The 16,128-nt window shown below is 38.3% G+C and overlaps 1 protein-coding gene across 1 annotated transcript in view; it reads left to right on the forward strand.

The window, feature by feature from the left end:
* Nucleotides 1-5,386: 5,386 nt before the first annotated feature.
* The window catches only part of HGTX (HGTX homeodomain transcription factor), a 49,905-nt gene continuing 39,163 nt past the window's right edge, over nucleotides 5,387-16,128 (forward strand). The window contains exon 1 of the mRNA XM_011067712.2: nucleotides 5,387-9,332. Within this exon, the coding sequence (XP_011066014.2) occupies nucleotides 8,555-9,332 (778 nt within the window). The 5' untranslated portion in view covers nucleotides 5,387-8,554. The remainder of the gene's footprint in view (nucleotides 9,333-16,128) is intronic.

The following is a 16,128-nucleotide window of genomic DNA, read 5'->3' on the forward strand; positions in this document are numbered from 1 at the left end:
CGAAATTTCCACAAAGAAACTTTGGAATCTTTCCTACCATTTGTCATTTTTTTTTGAGCAACAAGTATAATTTCACCTCACGTAAGGCAACATTTTATCGAACGTTTTTCATGATATAAAACGATCTCACATCGACTTATGTTAACTTATCTTAACAGCCGGTACGCGTTATTTATGAAATGAAAACATGATGCCAACCATCTCAATTCGAATTTCATTAAAATATTATTCGGCGGATCGCTTTCACGGGATAATACGTTTTTAAAGAAGGATGTGCGGCTATTAGAGACTCCGGATACGCCGTATTCAAAGCGACGTTGAGTCTCGGCTCATTAATCGGCGCGGCGACCGCGAATATTATCGCGAAATGATGAAGCGTCACTAACAGGCGTTTCAGTATTCCTGAAGACGCATTGATTTCGCTGAATCACACTCGTCCCATCGCATCACGGCTCACATCCAGCGTCATCTCCGGTCTCCCTCCGCCTCCCCTACCCCCCTCGTTTCCTGCCCGTCGTCATATAATCGTCATAATCGACCGCCGCTGGACCACAAGCATTTATAAATGTCGACGCAACAATGTGACGAAATGTAAAACTACTCGCTGCGGGAGAAAGAGAGTTCTCGTATGAGAACTCAGCGAAAAACATCTCTTGGCTTCCTACTATCGCATCCTTCGTCTAATCCTTTGAAGTCGAGAAGGCTACCCGGGCTAAATCCGGGATAGGATCTCGATTCTCGGTCGCACCGTTGTGTGTCGGAGGCTCACACAAGGGGTAGCCGTTCCAAGACACGTTTTGTTCCCGCGTAAAATATGAGCTTTTTACTCGGGGAGGGTAGACGAATTATTCCCTGACGAATAGTGTTTTAAGAAGACGGATCATATTCACTGTCTATTCTTCGGCATTAGAGAAGTCATTGCTGGAGAAGTCATCGTCATTGTGCCATATCTCCATTGAGAATCGTAACGAATTTTATCCGATAATACTGTATATAAAAATCTACGGTTAGTATTAATGCTCTTTTATCTAATGATAACAATACATCGAGATAACCATTATGTTAAAAAATTTAGATTGCGAAATAGATCTGAAAATAATTTTGTTGTATATTAAAATAGTTATGTAAGATTCTTAAGTTGTTTATTAAAATGTCAGTTACAGGATTATACTCATCATGCTTGAGCGTCTTACATAATTATTTTGATGATCCAACAAAATTATTTTTAGATACTTCAGCAAAACCGTATATAGTAAGTTTTGTCAAAATTTCAAACGCACATTCTATTTAATAATTTAATGAAAAATTTTAATCGATATGTTGATAATATAAATATAGTGGATGTGAAATTTATTTTTAAATTCAAGTAACGTTTAATTTCTTAGCACGAGTTAAAAACACACTTCGTTGTGGTTCAAATTATATTCACCGTACTTTGTACCAGCCGGTTCATATTAATTTCACGAAATTTCTTTATGCTGAATAGATCTTCTCGTTTTCAAATTAACGCAATTAACTTGTATAACAATATACGTCTATCCATTCCGGTATTACTGCATGTTTTCGCGAAGTCTGGCCTTATTGTTTGTCGTCTACATGGGGATGAATTATGACTCTTATGCGATATGGTTCCCCGAAGGGCTAAAATGGCTCATTAACAACATCGCTACACGAGTCGAGATTAGAACCATTACTTCATATTGTGACAAATATAATTTATGTTATTCAAATTGTTTGTAATAGAAAAGTTAATTCCATATTGTTGACATATTATGTCGTATCTATTATATTTTATATTTCAAATAGACATACATGAGATAAAAGAATATTGATAAAATTAAAAAAAAACTCTCTCAGTGAGTCGTGCCGTGAAAAAAAACTCTATCTCATCCCTCGACTCTCGAAAATTCATATTCGTGGGTCCGTCGCAAGATCGACATCTTTACGACGCAATCGATCGATATAATGTCTGGGACAGAAATAAAACAATATTGGCCATATGCAGCCAAACTGCAAAGGCGATCCCGGGCAAAAAGCACGGGCTATTACGACGAGGGGGATGAATAAGGGAATAACTGCCACGCACGGGCTCGCCACGATACAGATTATCCACGGGCGAGCGATCGACTCTGCACGCTTAATATAATGCAATCATCGGCGTGTGACAGAATCACAAGCACAATGGCGCCCAGGGCCCGGTGTCCGCGCGAAATGACTTCTTCACTGACAGCCAAGCTATATCTCTTTTCACCTGCCCTGCGCTTTGTCGCGTCATTAATAAGAATCGATGTTCCGTAAAATTAGGTCGCACTTACCGACGAGGACGCCCTCCGAGATGTCGAGATGAGACGCCGTTCGACGCTCCGTTTATCGCCGCCGCGCCATGCCGACGTTCCGAACGGAAGGAAATGCCTGTCGAAAAATACAGACGCTGTAATGTGCACATATATTATACATATATTCTATTGTATATGTAATGTACGTACATGTATGTATTGGTTGGAAAAATTTATGTATTGTATGAAAGGGCGGAACAAAAGTGTACCGTTGTATGGCGAATTAATATATAGTTATCGAAGGACATTTATTATTAAACAGTTGAGATAAATTTCGTATTGTTTTTATTCTTCTGCAATTTTCGGGAAATATGTGCGTATTTATTATATCTAATAAATAATCGAAAAGTTGTCTGATTAATTAAAATGTGTATATACGATCTAATTTTCTTGATAGTCTATAATATATATGATTATATAATATACATCATTATATAATTACTTCGATATCGTATACACAAAAATATAATGTACGAATAAAACTATATTTATACATTTCTTCGATTATTTAATTTAATTATAAAATTAATTATTCTATTTTATCCGTACTTACTGTTAGAAATCAAAAGAATAATGATTGAACCCTTATTAAATATTGTTATTTTTAACTTTCACGTTAAAATGCAAATCAATCCATTTCTGTAATTTAAAAGTCCATATTAATGTATATATATATATATATATATGTACTTAGTAAATCATAAACTAAATCTAAGTCAAGTTTAATGTCTATATATTTTAAATTAAATTGTTTTTTAACTCCATAATTGTTTCAGTTAAATTAACATCATATTAAATAGGAATAGTGGCAACCTATAAATAATAATAAACGATTTATGAACCTATAAATTTTATTAAAAATAACTTAACTTGGGTATTATTTGACATTGTCATTATAAATTTAACATTGTGTCTTTTCCCTTCTTTCTTTTTCAAAACGCCACTTTGGATCTGTTCCACACATCGCATTAAATTCGCAGCACTATACGCACGTAGATGCAGCAACGGATTAAAAATAAACACTTCTTACGCTTCTCAAACTACCATTTGAAAGCGATTCGCGAAATAATAATCGCGAATCGATTGAGGAGGAAAAAAGATCACGTTTGACGGCGATCGTGTCTCACTGGCCGCCCTTTGCCGAGCGACTTGTTTCGAACTTTGACAGAAACGTATTATCGAGCCGAGGGGTACCGAAAAAGTTTCATGTCCTCTGTGAGTTATGCGGCGGCAAAACGACATCGCGAACTTTCGATGCGTTTCGGATTTGAATCCATACGGCGTGATCATGCGACGTGAGGTCGTGCTGCGAATACGAATTAGCTATACTGGCGACACGCGGAATAACAGGGGAGTTTTGCGTGTTCCTTCAGCGTGTAGATGAAGATTTTCAGTAGCTGTGCTACTCGGGCGTACGAATGGACTGCTAATTCCACGTTTATGTCCCGATGAGGAAGCACAATGTACGTAAGAGGCGAATGTCAAGTCTTGACTCCAAGACGTTTTTCAATCGGACGAATAAAAATTTCGATTGAATTGATACTTGATGAAAATATTTTGGCAAATAAAAAAATCTGATTTTTTTCACTACATTAAAAAGAAATGAGTAAAATAACTAACATGATTTTATTTTTTTAGAATGTTTTTGTGCTTCCTTTATATAATTTATATTTAAACTAATAATATAAAGATGATCAGAATTTTATGATTTGTTCAGGAATTTGAATTTCGAGACTACGTTCTTTTTCCGAGCGATCAGCCACGATTAAATAAATATTTGCGTTCCCTTTCGTCCTTAATTGAAGCTAATCTTCCGATAAATTAACCCATCGTCACGCGGTAAAGCGGCTACGACAGCTGATACACGCGTAAAACCCTAAAACGACGTCGATCACAAAGAGTCTTCTGCAGGCGGTCCTGCGCCGGTAAATACCCGATTAATCGGCGGCGTCGAATCGCCGAATTTCACCATTATTGTCAGTTAATCACTACGATGAAACTCAGACGCATCGGGATGTGTAATTTGCACGATTTTATGGGACAATTTGGCCTCTCTGCATAATAATTCCACCCCAAACCGAAGGGACAACAAAAGAGAAAGAGAAAGAGAGAAAGAAAGAACGAGAGAGGGAGGGAGGGGGTCTATCAGAGAGGGTTTAGGGAAGAGGCTGTCGCCGATAGGGAGGGTTAAGGGGTGGGACTCCGAGAATACAAGTAGTCGAATTTGTATAGCGACTTTCTGCAGGAAGGGAACCGAATAATGGGCGTAGTTTTTTAACGACAAATTTATGTCCCGAGCACGCGTTGTATCTCAAAGCGATTATGCGAGGTGTCAAGAAGTATTCACGACTATTTGGTCCGCCTGAACCGCCTTCGAAATTACTCACAAATATATTTATAGACGCAAATCAATGTAATAAAAATTGTAAGAATAAGAGAGTAGCAGCGAGCCATTTTTATTTGCTGAGAATAACGAATTTCTTTCACGTGATATTTCGTATTGCACGGTTTATTAAAGCGAGGTATATTTGACAGATAAGCTTGCCGTGGCAACGCGAGGGCAATGATACGTGGTACAACTAGGATTTAATATTTCGCGATCACGTGCGGCATATGGCGTGTTCTACTGCGCTTATCGGAGCTAACAAATTATTCGATATAATCCTGCGAAACGGTGTTTAAATAAGAACGTTTTATTGCCACTCGATTCGCGCCGGATATCGACACATCAAACATTAGTTCACTTAATAACAGAATGGCACATAAAATAATCGATAATTTGGAAAAAAAGATCCCAGCTAATGTCAAATAAAGATTGCATAAAAAAAATACAAAAGACGTTATAAAAAAATTGCCATATGTATAAGTAATCATTAAATTCAGTTGAAACGTAACAAGATGGTATTACAAAAGTATATAATTAGAAACAATAAGATAAGCAGATAATAAAAATAACGTAAAGATATCGTATGAGATTTACAATTCAAAGACTCCACAATTTCAAAAAAAATTCCATTTCAACGTCGGATACTTATTTGCACAGGATGCATAGGATTTGTTAAAAAAATAATTTCTTTCATTTTCTGTTACGTATGACTCGCATAACAGGAGAAATCGTTTCGAGTAGAATTTTTGGCTCGCGAAAAATTCGCGCAAATGGAAAACCTTCCGTCGGACAGAACAATTGCTATCCTTGAAAATAATACAGGCCGTAAAACATCTAGCGATGGGAATCAATATTTGTCGTTGGCTGCCCGTCATGTTTTACATAATTTGTGAAGAACATCCATGGAAACGCAAGGCCGAAAAACGGAAAGAGGCAGAGAGTTCGTCTATCTCGTTTGATGGCCCTCGAAAAGAAGTCGCCTCTCCATGAAAAAGGACTGATCCTTCGGGGTCAAATAAAATAGATTTAAATCTCGCTCGGTCGCTTCGCGCCGGGAGAATACTGGCCCGAGAAACCTTTTCCCGTTTTATGCCGTTGCCCTTCGCCAAATGTAAGAATCGACATAATAATTAAATAGAGGATATAAGGAAAATGCATACTTTGCGAAAAAAATCATTATCGAACGTCTGCCATATATGTATAATAGAAATGTTCAATCTGTTCCAAATAGTCCTAGTTGTGAAATTATGAGAAGCGTTCGAAAAGCTTTCTTGCGAATTAGGCAACAATTTGTAGCGCGAAACGGATTGCAAAAGCCTTCTACGTGCACAAGTGCAATATTAATGCGACTGGTGATTAATACGGTGCAACAAATATTGGCAACTGCGCTGCTAGCCGGCTATTATTGCGTCATGCTGCTTTAATAATATCCATTATTGTTTCATTATTAATAATACGCACGTATTTGAACGTGGTAATGATGATACCCTGTAAGCTTATTTCGAACCTTCATCATAATCGGGCCGCATTAGCATAATTACTCTTAAACGATCGATCTCGGTACGCTCGCATTTAATGATGCAGATACTGCGTTCGAAACGTACACTGTCGTTCAAAACGCATCTGTATGATTTTTTCTGCATGATTTTTCACAATCGTGAAATTGAATTTCACACTCGTTATAATTTTTTACCACAATAATAATTTTTCGTAGAAAGACGAATATTACAAGTTAGATATCGTAACTATAACTAAAACATTACTATTTCATTCAGCAAAATTTTATCTTTATTTATAAAACCGTTTAGTAGAGACCAGAAAAATCTACGTTTAAAACGTGAAGATAAAAAAATTTCGAATCGAAAGAAACCTGCTCCAAGTTGAGAATATTTAGCTCACATACGGTGAACAGAAGAAATTTGCGAGAAATTCGTTTAAGGATTATACGGTCGCACACGTCTAACTGGAACTCCTTCTCGGGCGAATACCGTGGGGAAGAAAAGGAGAATGTGGAAGAAGAAAGAGGGAAAGAGAGAAGCAGCGCGCACACCCCGCCTATGCGACGCTTAATGACCGGAGCGCGAAGTGCAGTCAGCCGCCGTAAATTATCCGTTCGGTCGAAGGCGAGTCTAAAACGTGGATCCAATAGACGAGAGCGGAACTGAGCGACGAAGCACGGTCGACATTACATTGGTCGGCTGCCAGAGTCAGAGAAAGCCTGCGAGTTCATCCGACATTAGTTACGTCAACCGCGCGCTGCACTGAGAGCGACGTGGCAATGGTTCATCGGGATGAAGTAACCGAATTCTCGTTGACACGTGCATCGGCATACGTACGATGAATAGGAGGAACAGACCAAATGGACCATCGGCAACGAATAACTCGATTTGCTCTGTCTACGCGTACTCGAACTGGCTGAAAGACCGAAGGGTAGGTAGGTGGTAGACAAGAATCGAGTGGGCGGGAAGGATAGAGCTAAATAGTACGAGAAGGTAAAGTGGGAAGAGATACGGTAGGAGACAGTTAGGTAGCGGAAGGAACGATGGAAGGAAGGAAGGAAGCGAGTTATCGAGACAGTAGTGTCATCGTAGTCGTGCAGAGGTGCCCAGTCGTCGAGCAAACTAGAGGGCCAGTCTCAGAGCCAAAGAGGCTCAGTCAGCCAACCAACCAACCAGCCAACCAGCCAGCCAGCCAGCCAGCCAGCCAGCCAGCCAGCCAGCCAGCCAGTCAGCCAGCCAGCCAGCCAGCCTGCCAGCCAGCGAACGTACGAGCGAGCGAACGGACGAGCGAGTGAACCAGCAAGTTCTTGTTTTATTCAGTCGGGATCATAAATTACGAATTTAAACACACAATGAAAGACGCTTAACAAGAAGCTAACGCGAGATTGAGAGGCCCCGCCCGGAACACCTCTCCTTCCGGTGGAAAACCACCAGGCCGACCAATCCGATGACGGTACCGCCCCCGAGTACTTAAACGACCCACGGACGATACGCCAATCGACTCGCGTCGAGGGCCGACCTATCGCTCCCTCCGCCGTGTCGGTTTCCGGAACGCGCGCGCGAGGACGAGGGCAAGGACGAAGGCACGGAGAGAGACTCGATCTCCCGCCGGAGAGAGAGCGCGCGCCCTACTCGCATACCATTTAGCGACGCGGCGAGTCACTCGGCGAGGACCCCGTACCGTCGCGGCACGGACGACGACTTCCTGATCGCGCGTGTCGACCACCCGTCGGTGATCATCTCAGACCGGAACAGTCCGTGACTGATCGTTCCTTGATCGTTCGTTCTCCATGTCATCACGCGAAATCAGCGAACCGGTGGCTGTTGAGGGTGTACGGTGATTACTGCTCTCCACTCATCGATCGCCACTCGCGGAACGTGTCATCGGCAGCCTGTCGCGCGCAGACGACGCGCCGTGCGATCCGCGGGGAACCATGGGGATTAGTGATTGACCTGGATGAGACACCGATGAAACGGAAGGAACAAAACGGAAAAGGTAAAAGCGACAGAACATCCTTGCCCTTCGAGAACAGTGTCACTTGCGGTCGCGATCGCGATTGAGTGTCAAACGTGTCCTGTGTCTTCGGTGCTTCGGCGTCGTTGTTTAATCAGCGAAACGCGACAAGTGAGACAACCGTCACCGCGATATACCTCCGTACGAAGGACTGATCGGCGTATCGCCGGACTTCCTCCTCGGTACGGCGGGTGGTCCTCGGGAATCCTCTCACGCGCGAGGACTCCGCGGTTCCGAGGCGGCCACACGCCTCAATTCAGCGCGTAGCTAAGCACCGGCTAAGATTTTTCGCTCACTACCGAACTATGCGTGGTGCGAGATGGTGTGTTCTCTGACCAGCGGCAAGGCCTGCGCCGACAGCGGAGACCCGTGCCCGGACCCGCCATCGCGCTCCACGCCGGAGGGCGGCGGACTCGAGATCACTGAGAACATGTCATCGTCGCTCAGCGACGCGCACCGACGCAACAATAACCATCACCTGGACCAGGGCGACCGCAGCTCGTCCGCAGGTTCCTCGCTGGGCTCGTGCTCGCCGCCGCCCGCCTCGAGCCATTCGCCACCACCCCCACGGCCGCCCTGGCTCCACGACTTCCACGCGGCGGCCGCGCCCCATGTTTTGCAGTTTCTCAATCTGAGCGCCGCCGGGGGTGGCATGCTCGGTAGCCAGCCATTGGCAGCGCTGCATTCTATGGCAGAGAGGAGTCATCAGCATCAACAGCAGCAACAGCAGCAACAGCATCAACAACAACAGCAGCAGCAGCAGCAACAGCAGCAGCAGTCGCACCAGCAGCAGCATCATCCGTCACACCAGCAGCAACAAGGGGGCATCCAGTTGCCGCGTATCACGGTGCCATTATCCACCATCACGCAGGGCCAATCGTCGCCTACTGGCAGCGGCAAGCACAGCCCGGCAACCTCCATCACCTCCGTCGGTAGCAATCCGCACGGCATCGACACGATACTCTCGAGACCGACGGCGACGGTCCATCCCCAGGCATCGGTACCGCCATCACATGCGACCCTACCACCGACTCCACATCCCCAGCACATGGCTGCGCCGCGGTACGCCATGCACGCCGGTTTCACTGCGTCTTCGGGTGCGTACTACTCATGTCTTCCTAAGTTTGACAACTTAAATGCAGGTGACGCGGTCGCATGAATAATTAATCAAGAATTGTCTTTCTGGTTCCAATCCGTGTCGTTCCAACCAGGTGAATACTAAATATGAAGAAAAAAAATTTATTTGAACATTAGATTTGAATAATTTTAACATTTTCTTTCAAAGCTTTAACGTTCTCTGACATGTCTATTATATCTTCTTGAGAGAGAATAAGAAAGAATGTAAAGAACTTTCAGTTCAGTTTGCTGTTGGACTGGTTACAGTATTTAAAATTACGAATATATATGTATATCGCGTTTGTAAATATATATCTTTCTCTCCTATTAATAGATTCTGGATATTTAATATTGTCCGCTAGATTTTTGGAAAGAATCTTTAATTATTAATTGAATTTCGAGAAGATAAATATGACGTAAAGATGACTTTTCATATTATTTTATATCAAGTTGTTTGTGGAACTGTCGATAGAACATTCAAAATCGTTACTCATGAAAATCTTATGAGAAAGCATTTGTAATTCTAAGTCAGCTTACATATCGGCAATTTTAATCAATTTGTGATTTATTTTTGGAGCCAAGGAAATAAATTTATAATGTTTATACTTAATTCAATTCGTAATTCTAATAACTATCGTTTGATGAAAAAGATTGAAATATACATTAGAAACTCTGCTTATGTAACAATAAATTAACAACAAATACTAATGATTATAATTATGTTTTTTTTTTGCGCGATAAGCCATATATCATGCGTTTTTTTAAAATACAAAGTTTTAACTTAAATTTTCTCACAGTGTGATTTCATGATGATAAAGGAGCTAGCAATCGAAGTAGAAATATTGTGAAAAATATTTTGTAAACGTGGGACGAATATAAACGTCGAAAATTATTGATGCTTGCAGATATTACTAACATCTGCAACGGTAACAATTCGGTAACCATTCGCGCGTTTGCGATAGAAAATCGGGAAACCGCTGTTCTCCACGCACAAATCGTCGCGTGCTGCGATAGCGTGCGTGTAATGCGGGACGGATTGAACGCATTAATCGTAGAATTACCAAGGGCGGTCGATCGAACAACCGCGGGCCAGACGAAAGCGCAACTAGGAGTTACAAATCTATTACGAAACTATCTGTGCATTCGATACGATCAGCCCCGGCGTATAATTCACGGATTTACATAGTCGGAGTCTGATTTTCCATTTTGATTCGCGAGAATCACTATCGTCTGTTTTAATCCATTCTGACCTAACGAAGTGATAAATGTCAAACGCGATTTTTTGATTTTTTTATTTATTGGCGAAATAAATGAACTTTCATAAAGATTCGTGTAAATAAGAAGAAATATTATATTAAACCAAGGAAATGTAAATTAAATGCTCTGAAATGACTCCGGCGTTTTAGTAATTTCAAGGCATGTTCTCATTGAAGCTAATCATGTTGATCGCCATATTAGTTCCTTCTTTTTTTTATAAAGGTAGAAGAAGAAGTCAGTATGTCGATTGGCTTCGCACGGTTGAGACAAGCTTTTAAAGATATGGTTTTTCTTAAAATTCGTCGTAGAAAAATTATAAGATAAAGAATTTATAATGAAGAATCTCGTTCTTTAGGAGATATATTTTTTTACGTAAATGCATGAGCTTTCAATTCACTTTTACAATGTCACTTCCTCATGTTTTGTTGTTGGCAGCCTGCACCATCAAGATCTCGTTTGTGATGTTGCAAATGCATAACTTTTCTCCATCGGATGGCGTGCGACAAAGCAGAAGGCGTTTGTCATCGCCTTGAAAGCATGTGAAAAGATGTCACGTTCAAGAGCGCTTTCGTCCAACGTTTAGCCTCGCGTATACATTAAGCTAAATGATGCGCATTACTAAATATTTGACACTAAATCATTTGGCATTAACAACGACGTTCGAGTCCACAAAAGTGTACAACTAACATCATTCGAAAGAATTTATCTCTATGATACCTAGAATCAAGAAAATCGCAAAACATATAATTATTCGAATTATTGTCATTTAAACTGTATACCACAATTACTAATCTACTTTACAATCTATAAAGATTTAGGAAAATATTTGTCTTAAATAAGGATTACAAATCTTTAAGGACATTTTGTGAAAATTTTCTCTTGATGCATCGCTTTTCATTCCTAGGCTATCAGGAATATATTCAGACATAAATTTTAGAATTATCGGGGGGTCGATGTTACAACAGAAGGGAAGATAGGGTCGTATTATGAAGTTGCTCATACAAATAACGTATCATACAATATCACAGTAATATCGGAAACGTGGGTTTAATTCATAAACGCCAGTATCACAGTTATAATCTATAATCTGTTAAAATGACTTTATTGCTCGCCTTCTGTCTAAATAGAATACTATCTAAATATTCTAATCGAACTATAGCAATTAAAAAATTTAACATTTACACACGGAAAGAACGATTTTTCTGAAATATTTAGCTAGATACAGATCTGAAAATAATTTGTTGGATTATCAAAATAATATAGATTGCTCGTTAGACATGATTATTAGAATGTCAAAACTTTTTGCAGCATTATTCATCTTAATTCTGCTTAAATTTTCTATGTAATTATTTGATGATCCAACATATTTATTTTCAAATCTGTATTTATAGCTAAAGTTTCAAATACTTCAGCAAAATCATTCTCCTCATATAGTATTAAAGATTTTATTATTATTATATCAAAAACTTTTGGAAAGATTATATAAATATAATAATATCTTAGAAGCATATTAAAAATATTTCTATCACGCAAATACACTTTGTATAATAAAATTTTGTTTAATTCTAAACAAGTAATACAAATAAAAATAGCAGCCATCATATCCCGAAATAATTATCATAGAATTAATTAAATAGCGTTACATCATTTCATTCGGTTCTTTTCAATTGCTATAAAAGAGTAAATTTGTTTAATGTGAAAATGGCAAATTAAATAAAAGCAAGAGCGTGAATAAGAATGACGATGTGACTTTGATTGAAATATTGACTGAAAGGAGCAGCGAATGCGGAACGGCAGCTCTAAAATTTATGCTTACCGAATTACCTGCTCTCCCCTGGTACATTAACGAGCGACGCAAACGAGGGACGTTACTTAACATTCATGACATTAAATTTCTAAATGATTTGCTCCCGACAGAGCGCGGTTATATTTCGTAATAACGAATCGCTAAACAGCGAGCGCTAACTATATCCGCGATTTATACGTTTCGCATGTCGAAATGTGCTAATCGAGGCATCACGAGTTTGATTTTATCGCGTGAAAACGGGATACATATGTACGTAATAGCAATGGAAATAACGCGATGATTCCTGTATGTGAGATTTTCTAAGAATTTGACTTTAAGCTAAAAATTCTCGTACTTTTTTCAGTTTTTATTCTCTATTTATGATTTCACTTCATTTTTTATATTAAAAATAATTATCCTTTTTTTTTATGACGATACCGATCATAGATTAAATGCAAAACTTCGTAATTTGAATAATTGAAGATACAAATGGCTTTAATTTATTTTAAGATATTATATGTTTGACATTATTATTGTAGGCTTTTAGAAATATCACCCATTACCAGTGGCTTTAAAATTTGATGAACAAAGATAAAATCTCGAATAAAGTAATACGAAGGCACTCGAGTAATATTTCCAAACGTGGCCTTAATCAAACATTTCTATTATCTTAATTATTTTATCCAACTCTCTAAATTTCTTGGAATGAAATCTCATTCCAAAAGAGTGAAAATACGACTATTTTTTTAGAAGAATGAATTTCACTTCTTCAAAAAGCATGAAATTTTATTCAAAAAAAGGCTGCATTTTCATCCTCTTACAGCGTAGAGAGATTTCAGTTCAAGTAGAGAGTAGCGTCGTTTTTTTTGTCGCTAAATTTTTCTTTCATCACCTCTAAGTTTTTTAGAAAATCAAATCATACATCAAGTTGTACTTTATGAATCATTTTACATACATCATAGAGGAATTAAGACAATAGAAGGGAACAATATTATACCGCGGTTACAATCGGTGTTTACAATAGGACACGAATTATTTGATAGCCAAATAGGGCGACCATATACGAGCTGAAGTTAGGATATTGCGGGTTAACCAACTGACGACATGCTCGTACGCGGCTTGGTGGCGAATTCGGATTTCCGCGACAGGATGCATGAGTCTTTGGTCCACTTGCGGTTAAATGAACAAAAAGATCGCGTTACGATAAACTACAGTACTAAACGGGCGCCGAACAGTGCAATACGATGATGATAAAAAGTAACGATAAGAGGGTAGAGAGAGTATAAATTTAATACGCGTAAAATATACAAAGGAGAGGCCTAGCACAAAAGTGTAACGTTCAAAAAATAAGAGTGATGGTAAATCACGCTACAGCGTGACTGTGACCGCGCTAAAGTTTGCCGTAAATATATCCTTCATTACTCCAAGTCCTGTCTCGTAAAAAGTAAAAAAAGAATGAAACGAGAATCATATCGGGATGCGACACAGCGCGCGCACGAGCAATTCAATTTTGAAAAGTTCGCTGCAAAAATATCGCGGTTACGTTCTTGCATCGTTCTTCGTGATGAATTACATTCTGTATTTTTGTGACGTAAATGACATCACGTGGAATTATTACCGTCGTTGTTTCACAATGTCCTTTCTAAATTGTTATTCTATCCGTTTTGCATGATTCTGGCTGATTGATTTTGAAGGAATAACGCGCACGAAAAGAACGATTTTTTGCTGAAGTATCTATTAGCTAGATACACACTGAAAGAAATGTTTGCTATAAATAACCATTAATTTGCGAGTTATAAAAACTTTCTTTCTTTTTAATTGAAAAATTGTATTCTAATTTGAAAATTGTGTTCTAATTAAAATTTGGTTTAACCAAACGATATTATTTTTAAATTAAAAAGTAAAAATGTTTTTGTAAGTCACATATCAACAAAATCATACCAAAAATATTTCTCTCAGTGAAATTCTGGAAATAATTTTGCTAGACCATTAAAATAATTACTCAAGTAATGATGTTAATCTCAAGTAGGTAGGTTGAATAAAATGCTACAAGAAGTTTTGATGTTCTAGCTGATTTAGCAACTAGTTGCTACATAATTATTTTGACCCAACAAAATTATTTTCAGATCTGCATGTAGCCAAATTTTTTAATATTTCAGCAAAATTGTCTTTTACACATGCGGATTTAATGTCGCTACCATATATCGCAGATATTAGGATCGAACCGGAAACCGGTACTCGTGCCAAAATTGGACGACAGTTCTGCAGGTGTACGTTCTCTATGAAATAAAGCAACGCCCGTTGGAGTCGAATATCATGAGGCGGAATGTTTATCCTGAAAGCAGATATTCACATCATCCTAGAAAAGGAACTGCCTGGCGTACCATGTGCCTCCTCACGTGTGTCTTTCATTTTTTATCTGTAATAGAAACCTCTAAAATATTGCGTGACATCTGCTCTGGTTTTTATATCATAAATTACGGCGTTTTTATCTCCCTTTTTAAATGTGCAAAATCTCAGAGTCTTTTTCATGACTCACAACAACTTTTGCGGCAAGGTATTTTTACTATTTTTTTACACGACAGTACAAGACTACTTGTTCATAAAGGTCTGAAAATTTCCGCGCAATCGAATGGCTATCGGCGACTAAATTAAGAGACAACCTTCGTTTGCAATAAACGCAGTTATCTAACGAATAAATTCAGGAGTCAATAAGCACGGGAATCGATAAAGAAGCAAGACATTTCTTAACTACATTTACGAAACATCATGTCCATATATGTTATAATGTCTAATGTTGTAATGTCTTAATCTATATCCTTTAGATATTAAAAAAAATATTATTCTTGAATTCATATATCGTACAAATAAATTATTTAATTTTGAAGCTGCAGAAATATGACAATTAATCCTGTTTTGGGTTGATTTTCAGTATCATATTTGTTATTGGCAACACATATAAAAAATATAATTTTTATTTTAATGTCAGTTAATTAATAGTATTAATAAAATATATCTATAGTTATTTTAATCATAAAATACATAATTTGTTTTTGTGTCATAGTTTCTATATAAATAATGAAAAAGCATATATATCCGTATGAAATATAATTTATTTGTAAGTATATTCTTTAAAAATGTATCGATTTAAAGATATTAAAATCGATTGTCACCCAACCTCATCTCATTTTTTCTCACTCTATTCCACATAGCCAGTTTTTAATAAAAAAAGAAAATTGTATGCACAAACTCAGGATAATTAATTAATCATAGCAAAAATTTTCTAAGACATTTTCTTATGAATACAAGATATCGCGATTAAGAATGCTAAAGACTTGTCAGACAACAAGATAAGAGATAAGAAAAATTTCACTAATTTCATTTCCTTAAAAATCATTGTAAATAATATATACAATGCTCTGAGTACAAATCATTTTATATAACAAATTAATATTAGCAATCTACAGTCAAAAAAAGAAATTTTTCTGCCATATACTCATTGATTTATAGCATTTTGACAATCAACCCTGTATGACAATCTCCTACTTTTACACATTAATTCTAATATCTACCTCTGAACACCATCTTTCTGGTAATTTTGCAAGAATGCTTTGAAATAAAAATATCGAATATTTTGAAACAGTGACATGCCCTTGTACCTTATGCATGCGTATGTATGCAACACGAAAACGCACGGCGTATAGAATTTCAGCACGACGAAATAAAATAGTCAT

Source organism: Acromyrmex echinatior, chromosome 12, assembly GCF_024713525.1.
Source record: "Acromyrmex echinatior isolate Ae372 chromosome 12, ASM2471352v2, whole genome shotgun sequence".
In the NCBI taxonomy this organism is placed as follows: Eukaryota; Metazoa; Arthropoda; class Insecta; order Hymenoptera; family Formicidae; genus Acromyrmex; species Acromyrmex echinatior.